Source organism: Oncorhynchus keta, chromosome 4 (genome assembly GCF_023373465.1).
Source record: "Oncorhynchus keta strain PuntledgeMale-10-30-2019 chromosome 4, Oket_V2, whole genome shotgun sequence".
NCBI lineage: Eukaryota > Metazoa > Chordata > Actinopteri > Salmoniformes > Salmonidae > Oncorhynchus > Oncorhynchus keta.
The window spans coordinates 79,353,123-79,365,812 of record NC_068424.1 but is presented as its reverse complement, the minus strand read 5'-3'; the positions used below and the strand labels follow the sequence as shown (position 1 = coordinate 79,365,812).

Genomic DNA, 12,690 nt, shown 5'->3' with positions numbered 1-12,690 from the left:
ACACAATGACCAAAAGTTGCATACCGATATTTATGTCAAGTCTTTATATCTATTCACTAATTATCTTCACCTTTCAAAAAATTGCTGGTTTGTTTGATGGCTAGTTATCGAGCTAACGCGAGAGGAAGTTAGCTTGCTTACGTCAACGTTAGCTTTGCTAGTTCAGCCAGTGTCAGTTTCGTTTTTGTAAATTTATGCTATTTATAACTTTTTGGTATTTCGATGGTCTACCATATCTATCTATGTCATTTTTATCACTTGCATGAGCAACCCTTTCAGGCCTATGGGTTGGCTCCATGTCAGAACTAACTAACGTTCAGCCAGCATTTGCCAGTGACGTTAGCTAGATCTGCATGACGGTTCGGGCTAGGCCTGCTGGTTATCGCCAGCATGTCACACATTTACATTTAAGTCATTTAGCAGACGCTCTTAAGGAATCAGCTAAAGTCAAGATAGGTCCCGCCCCCAAGTTTCCTGATATTAAATCCATATTCCCCTAGATTGCTTCTTTGATCCCTCATCTCTTCACTGGCAACTTTCTTTACAGAGATTTGATACGTTTACGTTCCAGCATGTCTCACAACTACTCCTACAGACGACCACCACCAGCTAAAGATCTAGGAGCCAGCGCATTCGACTCTCCAGATCACCTGCACCCTGGAGACCACAGTCACAATGTTTACAGATCGTCCCAGGAGGCTCCGTCTCATTCCACAATACCATCCTACCCATCCTCCTCATCCAGAGCCTCCGCTGCCACCGAGTCCCCTTACTCCTTCTCACTAAGCCAGTCAGACCCTTACTCCTCCCTAAGTCGGTCAGACCCTTACTCTTCCTCTCTAAGCCGGTCAGACCAAACTCTGACCCTCCTGAGCAGCTGTGGGCTTGAGCCCAAAGACTTGTCTCTACTAGCCGAGATGCCTGAGGAGCTCATCACTGTGGAGAACCTTCCACGTCTGCTCCTGGAGATCAGAAAGAAGAGGGCGACACAGCAGCCACCATATCCAGCTATGACCTCTTACCCCCCTGCTGCCACATCTCGCCCCCCCACTGCTACCCCTCCTCCAGGCCATGCGTGGGAGCAGCGTGACCAGAGTCATTCTCAGCCATTAGACTACCCCCACCCCGCTCTTCCGCCTAACCAAATCCTTCCCACAGAACAGGCTGAGCCCTGGCAACTAGATCGTCATGGCAACCCGATGCAGTACACACGCTCTCGCCTAGAACCTGTGCCTGTCCGAGTTGTGGACTACCACTATGGTAAAGAAACTCCCAGAAGTTACCAAACTCCTAGGTCCACTTACAACACGGCCCAAGGAGGCAGCAGCAACACCTGGAAATCCCCCAACTCATCCCAACCAGCAGTAGATTACAGGTACCCACCATCTACAGACTACAGACCACGCCCAGACAAAGATGTCCCAGTTGTCCCAATCATGATGGCCACCTCTGGCAAAACTCCCACCAAGAAGGCTGCTCTTGACTTCCACGGAGAAATCCCCCAAACGTTTCCTTATTCGTGCTCTCTCTGCGATATTACTGTGCTCTCTGAAAAGGTAAGTAGCTTACTCCTCTTATTTCTGTTGAATCTGCATTATCTGGGTCTCAGGTATGTTCATGTGTGTGTGAAAGGGTCAAAAGTGTATGAATCTTAAGCCTATTTGTGCCACTAATAATATACAGTTACTGCTACGTATGTTAGAAGACAACCTATGCATTATCTTAAATATGAACAATCAGTGAGATTTTTTGTTGTTGTGTCCTTTTTGTTGTTGTTGCAGTTCTGGTTCGCACACGTCAATGGAACTCAACATGCAGACGGACAGCTCGCACTTCTTCAAATGTGAGTAATCACATACTCAATGTGTTTTCCAGTTCTCCACTCAACAGCATGACACAAGCATTTTGCTATATCTGCTAAATATGTGTATGTGACCAATACATTTGATGACGTTTCAAACTCTTACTGTCATTATTGATATTGTAATAGGCCTAGCTTAAATCGATTTAAGTTCCTAAGTTGTCCAGCTTTTTAAAAATATATTTTTTAAATCATTCTATCTCTTCGTCTTGGGCCTATGTTTTTAGGTATCCTGAATGGGATTGCCGGATGCAGACCGCCAGAAGGTAAGAGCATATCTCTCTGTCTGTGTGTGTGTGTGGGCTTGGTATTAATGTAGAATCGATCCTAACTACAGGCCTTTCAATCCCTTTAGTGGTGACAACCACACAGACAGACCAAGGGTTGAAGAGAAGACTGCTGGACCTTCCCATAGGTCTATTAACTACTTAGGTAAACTAACTGCATTAGCTTGCCTATACATAATACAGTGCCTTCAGAAAGTATTCATACCCCTTGACTTATTCTACATTTTGTTGTGTTACAGCCTGAATTCAAAATGGATTAAATATATTTTGTTCTCTCTCGCCCATCTACACACAGTACCCCATAGTGACGAAGTAAAAACATGTTTTTTGAAATTGTTGCAAATGTATTGAAAATGAAATACATAAGTATTCACACCCCTGAGTCAATGCATGTTAGAATCACATTTGGCAGTGATTACAGCTGTTAGTCTTTCTGGGTAAGTCTCGAGGAGCTTTGCACACCTGAATTGTACACTATTTGCACATTATTATTTTTTTAAATTCTTCATTCTCTGTCAAGTTGGTTGTTGATCATTGCAAAACAGCCATTTAAGTTTTGCCATAGATTTTCAAGCTGATTTAAGTAAACTATAACTGGGCCACTCAGGAACATTCAATGTCATCTTGGTAAGCAACTCCAGTGTATATTTGGCCTTGAGTTGTAGGTTATTGTCTTCTGAAAGGTGAACCAGGTTTTCCTATAGGATTTTGCCTGTGCTTTGCTATATTCTGTTTCTTTTTATCCTAAAAAACTCCCTAGTACTTGTCAATGACGAACATACCCATAACATGATGCAGCCACCACCATGCTTGACAATATTAAGAGTGTTACTCAGTGAGGTGTTGTGTTGGAGATGCCCCAAACATAATGCTTTGTATTCAGGACATAAAGTTATTTTTTTTGGCCACTTTTATAGCAGTTTTAGAGGGGTTGGGTTAAATGCGGAAGACACATTTCAGTTGAAGGCATTCAGTTGTACAACTGACTAGTTATTCCCTTTAGTATTGTGGCTTAACTACAATGTTGTTGATCCTTAGTTTTCTCCTATCACAGCCATTAAACTCTGTAACTGTTTTAAAGTTACCATTCTCCTCATGGTGAAATCCCTGAGTGGTTTCCTTCCTCTACGGAAACTGAGTTAGGAAGGACACCTGTAACTTTGTAGTGGCTAGGTGTATTGATGGATACACCATCCAAAGTGTAATTAACAACTTCTCCATGCATGCTCAAAGCGATATTCAATGTCTGCTTTATTTTATATTTACCCATCTACCAATACGTGTCCTTCTTTGTGAGGCATTGGAAAACCTCCCTGGTCTTTGCGGTTGAATCTGTGTTTGAAATTCACTGCTTGACTGAGGGACTTTACAGATGTATGTGTGGGGTACAGAGATGAGGTAGTCATTCAAAAATGATATTAAACGCTACTATTGGACACAGAATGAGTCCTTGCAACTTGTGACTTATAAAATACATTTTTAATCCTGAACTTATTTAGGCTTGCCATAACAAAGTGGTTGAATACATATTGGCATTTCAGCTTTTCATTAATTTGTTAACATTTCTCAGAACATAATAGAGGCCAGTGACACAAACTCTAAATTTAATCCATGTTATCTTCAGGCTGAAACACAACAATGTGGAATAAGTCAAGGGGTGTGAATACTTCCTGTATATACCATTTTATCAGACACTTTTATCAAGCATTTCGAATTTTATATATTTTTTTAAATTTAACGAGGCAAGTCAGTTAAGAACAAATTCTTATTTTCAATGAAGGCTGAGGAACAGTGGGTTAACTGCCTTGTTCAGTGGGCAGAACGACAGATTTTTACCTTGTCAGCTCAGGGATTCGATCTTGCAACCTTTTGGTTACTAGTCCCAACGCTCTAACCACTAGGTTACCGCCCCACAACTCTGGTGTTGGTAGCGTCATGCTCTACAAACTGAGCCACACAGGACCATTTGCCTTGCCGGTATATGTCTGATTTATCCATGTAACATAGTAACTTACCTTTTATATTGTCCTGTAGGTAAACCGTCAAGTAGCGGCTCTAGAAAAAACGTAGACACTAAGACAAAGGTTACAAAGGTATTGTTGTTCTTCTGGTTTATTACTATCTAGGTTTCCCCACTCCCCCCCCATTGTCTGTTTACTTTGCCTTGATTTTCCAGGGGAGTGGTAAAGTGGTTTGTGCCAAATTTACCGCTCGGTGTCTCAACGAAGATGGTTTGAAGGACCTGATTAATCCGTTTGGGGAAGTTGTGAAAGTCATCATGTTCCCCACTTTGGTAAGAAGACTAGTAGCTTTATTCATCCTGCCATCTATTAAAATACCTAATATATGTGTTTTCAATTCCTCTGAAATGGGTCAAAAGTCTTGCAGTGACTGAATAATAATTGAGAAAATCTTATCGTCATCATGTTGTAAGTATAGAAGTAGAATCGACCACCCATCCCATGGCCTCATTGACTACAATAGGGATATCCATTCTAGTAATAATGTTTTTATGGTTCTTGTAACGCTGCAGCTTCAGGCGTTTGTGGAGATGGGCTCAACTGACCAGGCCGCCGATATTGTGACATACTACCTCAGTAACCCAGTGATGGTGAAAGGAGGACGAGTCACCTTCTCTGTCTCGTCAACATTTAATTTCCTACAGGTACATTTTTACAAGATGAATTGACACCATTTTTTGGTTTACATTTGTTTGAAAGGGTAATTGAGGATTTTTCCTAAAACAACCACACACACACAACCACACACACAACCACACAACCACACACACACACAGTATTATTCATTGAGTTAAATAAATCAATTTACGTCCATATAGAGTTCCCGGGTGTTGAGTTTTTCCCCGGTGCCTCCTGGTAAAGAGTCCGCCGCGTGGAAGAGAGAGTTACTGGCCGTCGCTGAAGGATTTGGACCTGTGAAGCACTCTCTATTCTTACCTACGCAGGTATTATACAGCATTTGGGGGGGGTCTTTGTTATAGTATACTACAATTTGCTTACAGTGTATTCTGTCCTCTTAGGCATTTGTGGAAATGACTAATGCACTGGATGCACAGAAGCTGGTTGGACACCATACATCCAAACACCTGAAAATAGATGAGATGCATATTAAAGTGGCCTTCTCATCAGAGTATAATACACTTCGGTAAGTTGATGCGCCCCCTGTTGTGCCATTACCTTTTGTTTTGCATGCGAACATGCATTGATCATGGCTTCTGAGTTCAGACCGTCAGAACAGTGTCCCTGTTATAACCACTGTGTTAAAGGAGAAATAGTTCATTTAGACTCTTTAAAAGCCATAAAACATGGAAATAAAAGTGTTGTCTGTAAACCTTTTTTTTTTTCATCACATCATGCAGGACCATGTCTGAGAGGAAGTCTTCAGACAGGAAGTCTTCAGACAGGAGCAGGAAGTCTGAAGACAGATCGAAGAGAAAGAGAACCCCAAGCCCCAGAAGGCGGTCCCTCAGCCCCAGGAGAGATTCCCCAATCTCCTCAAAGAGGAGGAGGAGGAGTAGAGAGAGGGATAGCGACCGTCACAAAGAACGGGCGAAATCAAACTGTGGGGGTAAAAACAGGCCAAAGTCCCCCAGCAAACAGAGCTCCAGTCGGTCCCCCAGAAGCCTTCGCTCCCATACTAAAGAGCGGGTGTCCAGTGAGAAGGTATCCCCCATTTCCTCATCCACTCGCTCACAACCTCCCACCAAGAATAAGACCCCATCCCAGTCCTCCACTGTGATGGAGAAGTCCAAAAAGGCTGTCGACACGATTGACCAGAGCAAGCAAGAAACTGCGACCCACGACAGCCAGGAGGATGGAGCCATGGAGGCCTGTGATATGGACAGTGACATCGAGGGGATGGCCGTGTATGGGGAGGATGGGGAGGAGAACTCTGACATGGGAGAGGTGGGGGAGGGAGAGGAACGAGAGGAACTGCAGGAGAGTGCTGAGGACTTAATCCAGGAGTTTAAAGACCTATGTGAGCCCAGGCAGAAAGCAACTTCTGGGACTGTAGATGATGCTCCTACAGAAGAGCTCTCAGCTACCGGGTCAGAACAGGGGAAAGAGCTCTCAGCTCCCGTGTCAGAACAGGGGAAAGAGCTCTCAGCTTCCAGGTCAGAACAGGGGAAAGAGCTCTCAGCGACCGGGTCAGAACAGGGGAAAGAGCTCTCAGCGACCGGGTCAGAACAGGGGAAAGAGCTCTCAGCGACCGGGTCAGAACAGGGAAAGAGTCAGACCGGGTCAGGGGAAAGAGCTCTCAGCGACCGGGTCAGAACAGGGGAAAGAGCTCTCAGCGACCGGGTCAGAACAGGGGAAAGAGAGCTCAGAACAGGGGAAAGAGCTCAGCGACCGGGTCAGAACAGGGGAAAGAGCTCTCAGCGACCGGGTCAGAACAGGGGAAAGAGCTCTCAGCGACCGGGTCAGAACAGGGGAAAGAGCTCTCAGCGACCGGGTCAGAACAGGGGAAAGAGCTCTCAGCGACCGGGTCAGAACAGGGGAAAGAGCTCTCAGCGACCGGGTCAGAACAGGGGAAAGAGCTCTCAGCGACCGGGTCAGAACAGGGGAAAGAGCTCTCAGCGACCGGGTCAGAACAGGGCAAAGAGCTCTCAGCTACCGGGTCAGAACAGGGGAAAGAGTTCTCAGCTACCGGGTCAGAACAGGGGAAAGAGATGGATGGTGAAGACCAGAAAGGAGATATTTCATACGTTGATGATGAGGTAAAGTATATGCCGGTCTTTAACATGTAGTTCATCTATACATAATCTGTCAGGTCTTTAACATGTAGTCATCTATACATAATCTGTCAGGTCTTTAACATGTAGTTCATCTATACATAATCTGTCAGGTCTTTAACATGTAGTTCATCTATACATAATCTGTCAGGTCTTTAACATGTAGTTCATCTATACATAATCTGTCGGGTCTTTAACATGTAGTTCATCTATACATAATCTGTCGGGTCTTTAACATGTAGTTCATCTATACATAATCTGTCAGGTCTTTAACATGTAGTTCATCTATACATAATCTGTCAGGTCTTTAACATGTAGTCATCTATACATAATCTGTCAGGTCTTTAACATGTAGTTCATCTATACATAATCTGTCAGGTCTTTAACATGTAGTTCATCTATACATAATCTGTCAGGTCTTTAACATGTAGTCATCTATACATAATCTGTCAGGTCTTTAACATGTAGTTCATCTATACATAATCTGTCAGGTCTTTAACATGTAGTTCATCTATACATAATCTGTCAGGTCTTTAACATGTAGTTCATCTACTTAATGAGTCAAATTGAAAAAAGACAAGTAACATAGTTCCAACAATGTAAAATACAAGGTGCCATGTTTAATATGTGTTGTGTGTTTCAGTAAATCCTAAATGTTATGTTTTGATGTTTGTTCCCCTCAGCCTGATTTCCCAGAGGACCTTGAGAATCTTATTACGTTGGATGAGCTGGAGGAGGATTCCTCGGTTGATAACCAAGGTGACTTATTACTCAACACCTAGCAACTCGACCATAGATTCCATTCAAACTTCAGCATTTTTAGAGAAAGAGTAACATTGTTATGAAGGTCATTGATTGTATGTTTATCTTACATTGCAGATAACCAGTCAACAGATGAGATCAAGAGCAGATCCAAGAGCAAAGTGAGCAAATATATATATCTTTGTTCACCATTGTTTCTGATGTGTTCTGTGAGTCAGTACTGGTCATCTGTTTAGAATTGTTCATTCAATCTTCTAACTGGGGAAGATTGGTTTTAAGCAATATATCAGTCTAACACCATATATACGATCTGGGTTGAGGGGGTTCAATGCAGCTTTAGTTAACTATTGTCAATAAGGTTGTTACAACCACACCTGTAAAATATATTTTTATTTCAGCCCTCAGGACGTGATCAGACACCTGGTAGAGTGATCTACGTCAAAAACCTTCCCAGAGGCTTCTATACAGATAGTGACTTCCTGAAGATTTTTAAAGGCTTCGGGAGAGTGCATCGCTATTTCCTCCTTCGCAATGGTGAAGAGGTATGTTCCTCACAGAAGGAAATCTAAAATGGAGTCGATCCTAATGATGTACTACAAGTCTGATCACATTTGTTGTTTCAGTAACCCTGGTCTCTCTCTCTCATCAATCTCTCAGGGCTTCATTGAGATGGAGAGGTCTTCTGATGTGACAAAGGCTTTAAGAGAGCTGCGTTATGATGAATGTAAATTATACGGCCAGAGGTTGATCGTCCTGCGGTCTCAGAAATACAAGAGACTAACAACAGGGTTGGTGTCTGCTCTGCTAAACAGACGTGTAACACACTCCGTCCCATCCCTTGTGGGAACCACTGATAATTGATGCTTCTTTGTCTCTTCTGATAGAAAATATCCCCCGTCTGATCATATTTTACGTGCAGTGATTTCTGCCTATCTATCTTAAGGTAAACGTTTCTAAACTTTATATAAGTCTGGACTTAAAAAGGAATTCTCTTATTTTGTCAGGTGGAAACCTGAATCTGATTCTAAAAGTGATCGGAAGAAGGATCACATGAGTACTAGAAGCAGTAGCAGGATAAGGAGTGGACGGACCAGCAGTCACTCAAAGTCAGCGGCTAAGGACGACGAGACAAAAGAGAAGGACAAGGAGACAAAAGAGAAGACGGCACGACAAGTATGCTCCGAGCCAGCCCAACACTGTGACAAGGAGGACAGAGAAGCGTCTGAAGGGGATATTGACCAATCCTCCAACGGTGAAGAACAAAAGGATGCCCCTGTCCCTGCTGCTGAGGAAGAGAAGAAGGCCTGTAGCAACGAGGATAATGCAGAAACCAAGATGGAGGATAATGTGGAAACGAGACCAGATTCCATAAAGACTGGTATGGAGTCATCGTTCCAGGCCAACAACCCAGTGGGTAAGTGTTTGGATGTGATTCATAGCCTCACTGCACTCATGGTAGCTTGGTCTCAGATCTGTTCTCTTTCTATAGCCTGGTCTCAGATCTGTTCTCTTTCTATAGCCTGGTCTCAGATCTGTTCTCTTTCTATAGCCTGGTCTCAGATCTGTTGTCTCTTTCTATAGCCTGGTCCCAGATCTGTTCTCTTTCTATAGCCTGGTCTCAGATCTGTTGTCTCTTTCTATAGCCTGGTCCCAGATCTGTTCTCTTTCTATAGCCTGGTCTCAGATCAGTTGTCTCTTTCTATAGCCTGGTCTCAGATCTGTTCTCTTTCTATAGCCTGGTCTCAGATCAGTTGTCTCTTTCTATAGCCTGGTCCCAGATCTGTTGTCTCTTTCTATAGCCTGGTCTCAGATCTGTTCTCTTTCTATAGCCTGGTCTCAGATCTGTTCTCTTTCTATAGCCCGGTCTCAGATCTGTTCTCTTTCTATAGCCTGGTCCCAGATCGGTTGTCTCTTTCTATAGCCTGGTCCCAGATCGGTTGTCTCTTTCTATAGCCTGGTCCCAGATCGGTTGTCTCTTTCTATAGCCTGGTCTCAGATCTGTTGTCTCTTTCTATAGCCTGGTCTCAGATCTGTTACCTCTTTCTATAGCCCGGTCTCAGATCTGTTTTCTTTCTATAGCCTGGTCCCAGATCTGTTGTCTCTTTCTATAGCCTGGTCTCAGATCTGTTGTCTCTTTCTATAGCCTGGTCCCAGATCTGTTGTCTCTTTCTATAGCCTGGTCCCAGATCTGTTGTCTCTTTCTATAGCCTGGTTTCAGATCTGTTCTCTTTCTATAGCCCGGTCTCAGATCTGTTCTCTTTCTATAGCCTGGTCCCAGATCTGTTCTCTTTCTATAGCTTGGTCTCAGATCTGTTCTCTTTCTATAGCCTGGTCCCAGATCTGGTGTCTCTTTCTATAGCCTGGTCTCAGATCTGTTCTCTTTCTATAGCCCGGTCTCAGATCTGTTCTCTTTCTATAGCCTGGTCTCAGATCTGTTCTCTTTCTATAGCCCGGTCTCAGATCTGTTCTCTTTCTATAGCCTGGTCCCAGATCTGTTCTCTTTCTATAGCCTGGTCTCAGATCTGTTCTCTTTCTATAGCCCGGTCTCAGATCTGTTCTCTTTCTATAGCCTGGTCCCAGATCTGGTGTCTCTTTCTATAGCCCGGTCTCAGATCTGTTCTCTTTCTATAGCCTGGTCCCAGATCTGTTGTCTCTTTCTATAGCCTGGTCTCAGATCTGTTCTCTTTCTATAGCCCGGTCTCAGATCTGTTCTCTTTCTATAGCCCGGTCTCAGATCTGTTCTCTTTCTATAGCCTGGTCCCAAATCTGGTGTCTCTTTCTATAGCCTGGTCCCAGATCGGTTGTCTCTTTCTATAGCCTGGTCCCAGATCTGTTGTCTCTTTCTATAGCCTGGTCTCAGATCTGTTCTCTTTCTATAGCCTGGTCTCAGATCTGTTCTCTTTCTATAGCCTGGTCTCAGATCTGGTGTCTCTTTCTATAGCCTGGTCTCAGATCTGTTGTCTGTATCTATAGCCTGGTCCCAGATCGGTTGTCTCTTTCTATAGCCTGGTCTCAGATCTGTTGTCTGTATCTATAGCCTGGTCCCAGATCTGTTGTCTCTTTCTATAGCCTGGTCTCAGATCTGTTCTCTTTCTATAGCCTGGTCCCAGATCGGTTGTCTCTTTCTATAGCCTGGTCCCAGATCGGTTGTCTCTTTCTATAGCCTGGTCCCAGATCGGTTGTCTGTATCTATAGCCTGGTCCCAGATCTGTTGTCTGTATCTATAGCCTGGTCCCAGATCTGTTGTCTGTATCTATAGCCTGGTCCCAGATCTGGTGTCTCTTTCTATAGCCTGGTCTCAGATCGGTTGTCTCTTTCTATAGCCTGGTCCCAGATCGGTTGTCTCTTTCTATAGCCTGGTCCCAGATCTGTTGTCTGTATCTATAGCCTGGTCCCAGATCTGTTGTCTGTATCTATAGCCTGGTCCCAGATCGGTTGTCTCTTTCTATAGCCTGGTCCCAGATCTGTTGTCTGTATCTATAGCCTGGTCCCAGATCTGTTGTCTGTATCTATAGCCTGGTCCCAGATCTGTTGTCTCTTTCTATAGCCTGGTCTCAGATCTGTTCTCTTTCTATAGCCTGGTCCCAGATCGGTTGTCTCTTTCTATAGCCTGGTCTCAGATCTGTTTGTGCTCTTGTCAACTCCATGGCATGACAATTTTATAAGGAGTAGGCAAGAGAGCACAATAAGACTGGCACCCAAAGGCTACTGTCATGTCTCCTTTCAAGAAAAATAACAAAAGTACCTTTTTAGACTTCATCACTGAAACAACTATTTTGATTTGTTTGCTTTGAAAACACTACCAAGTTGTGCAGCAATGAACCGTAGTAAAGAGGCATTGTCTTTATGAAGTACAGTACTATGCTTTCGAATGTGTTTGTTACAGGAAGAGAATTCATTAAACCTGTCATTGGCTACTTCTGCGACCTGTGTCAAGTCATCTATGTCAATGAGGACGAAGCTAGGAACCAACACTGCAGCAGCCTCTGTCACTATCTGAAGTTTATGGTAAAGCACCCAGAATCCTGTTGAATCTCCTCAGAATCATCTCACTTGAGTTGTCTATGCTTCTTTACCATAAGTGTAGAAACAAGGTTTGGCCGACTGCTCTTTTATATAGTAACCCTATTACCAAATAATGTAAGTCACAGGTGCACAGGTTTGAGACAGTAGGATCATGGAGGGGATAGATCGCGGATATCTATTCTTTACATTATTCAACCAACATTTCTGTGCAGTTATTTGCTGTGTACGTTGCATGTTTACCTGGACGGTTACTGAGCTGTATGATTTGTTGTCTCACAGGAACATTCAGGTGAAGACACAGCCTCTAGCTAAAAGATGTCCATCTCTGGAGGAAGTTGACAAGATGACAGTTTTAGGCCCAATTTAACAGGAAGTGTTCCGGAGGAGAGGGGAGAATCTGGATTTTTCTTTATATTGCACTCAAGAAGAACGGCACAGGTTTACCTCATCCATGAGAGGCTCTTTGTGAAACTCATCCTAGAACAATAAATGAGATTGCAGATTCCGTTAATCTGTATTGGTTTATATGAACAAATGTTCAGCACCTACCTATATATATATATATATTGTTATGTTTGTGTTAAAATAGCTCAGATCTACTTTCTGTAATGTGAATTGTTTGTTCGGTTTTCCTATGTAATTTGTTTTCAAGATTTGTGTTAAATTGAACTTCATTCTCTAAAAGATTGTTAATAAACATGCTTAATTATTGCATTTTTGTAATTTAACATTATTCAAGCAAGATAACATCACCGCCTTCTAGTTTGCTCTAGGTTCAGGATTATAACCAATGATGTATATAAACCCTGGATGACTGACGCTATGTATTGGCCAATGAAAGGCTTTGAAGCCAGTGGTCGGCCATATTGGCACTCCTCAGTAGGAGCAGTCCTCCATAGGAATGAATGCAATTCTACAGTATTTCAAATAAATGACATGTTTTATATAGATATAGTAGTAACATTAGTACTTTCTACAAATTATACTTAAAAGGGAAATGT

At 43.1% G+C, this 12,690-nt stretch overlaps 1 protein-coding gene across 1 annotated transcript; it reads left to right on the top strand.

The window, feature by feature from the left end:
• Nucleotides 1–9: 9 nt before the first annotated feature.
• Nucleotides 10–12,403, top strand: LOC118376027 (matrin-3-like). Its single transcript, XM_052518277.1, has 18 exons — nt 10–1,556; nt 1,782–1,843; nt 2,089–2,127; nt 2,217–2,293; nt 4,183–4,241; nt 4,325–4,441; nt 4,682–4,813; nt 4,988–5,113; nt 5,189–5,313; nt 5,528–6,409; nt 6,481–6,886; nt 7,585–7,660; nt 7,781–7,824; nt 8,062–8,205; nt 8,321–8,451; nt 8,668–9,077; nt 11,550–11,671; nt 11,969–12,403. Exons 1-18 carry the CDS (start codon nt 573–575, stop codon nt 11,999–12,001), a joined length of 3,969 nt encoding a protein of 1,322 aa, XP_052374237.1. The 5' UTR covers nt 10–572; the 3' UTR covers nt 12,002–12,403.
• The last annotated feature ends 287 nt before the right edge of the window (nt 12,404–12,690 follow it).

What these genes read in the sequence shown, in the direction of transcription:
- LOC118376027 (XM_052518277.1), top strand. Translation starts at nt 573, where the DNA reads ATGTCTCACAACTACTCCTACAGACGACCACCACCAGCTAAAGATCTA. An exon ending in CAACATTTAATTTCCTACAG is followed by an intron (nt 4,814 to 4,987) that starts GTACATTTTTAC and finishes ACGTCCATATAG; the next exon opens with AGTTCCCGGGTGTTGAGTTT. An exon ending in TCAGAGTATAATACACTTCG is followed by an intron (nt 5,314 to 5,527) that starts GTAAGTTGATGC and finishes CACATCATGCAG; the next exon opens with GACCATGTCTGAGAGGAAGT.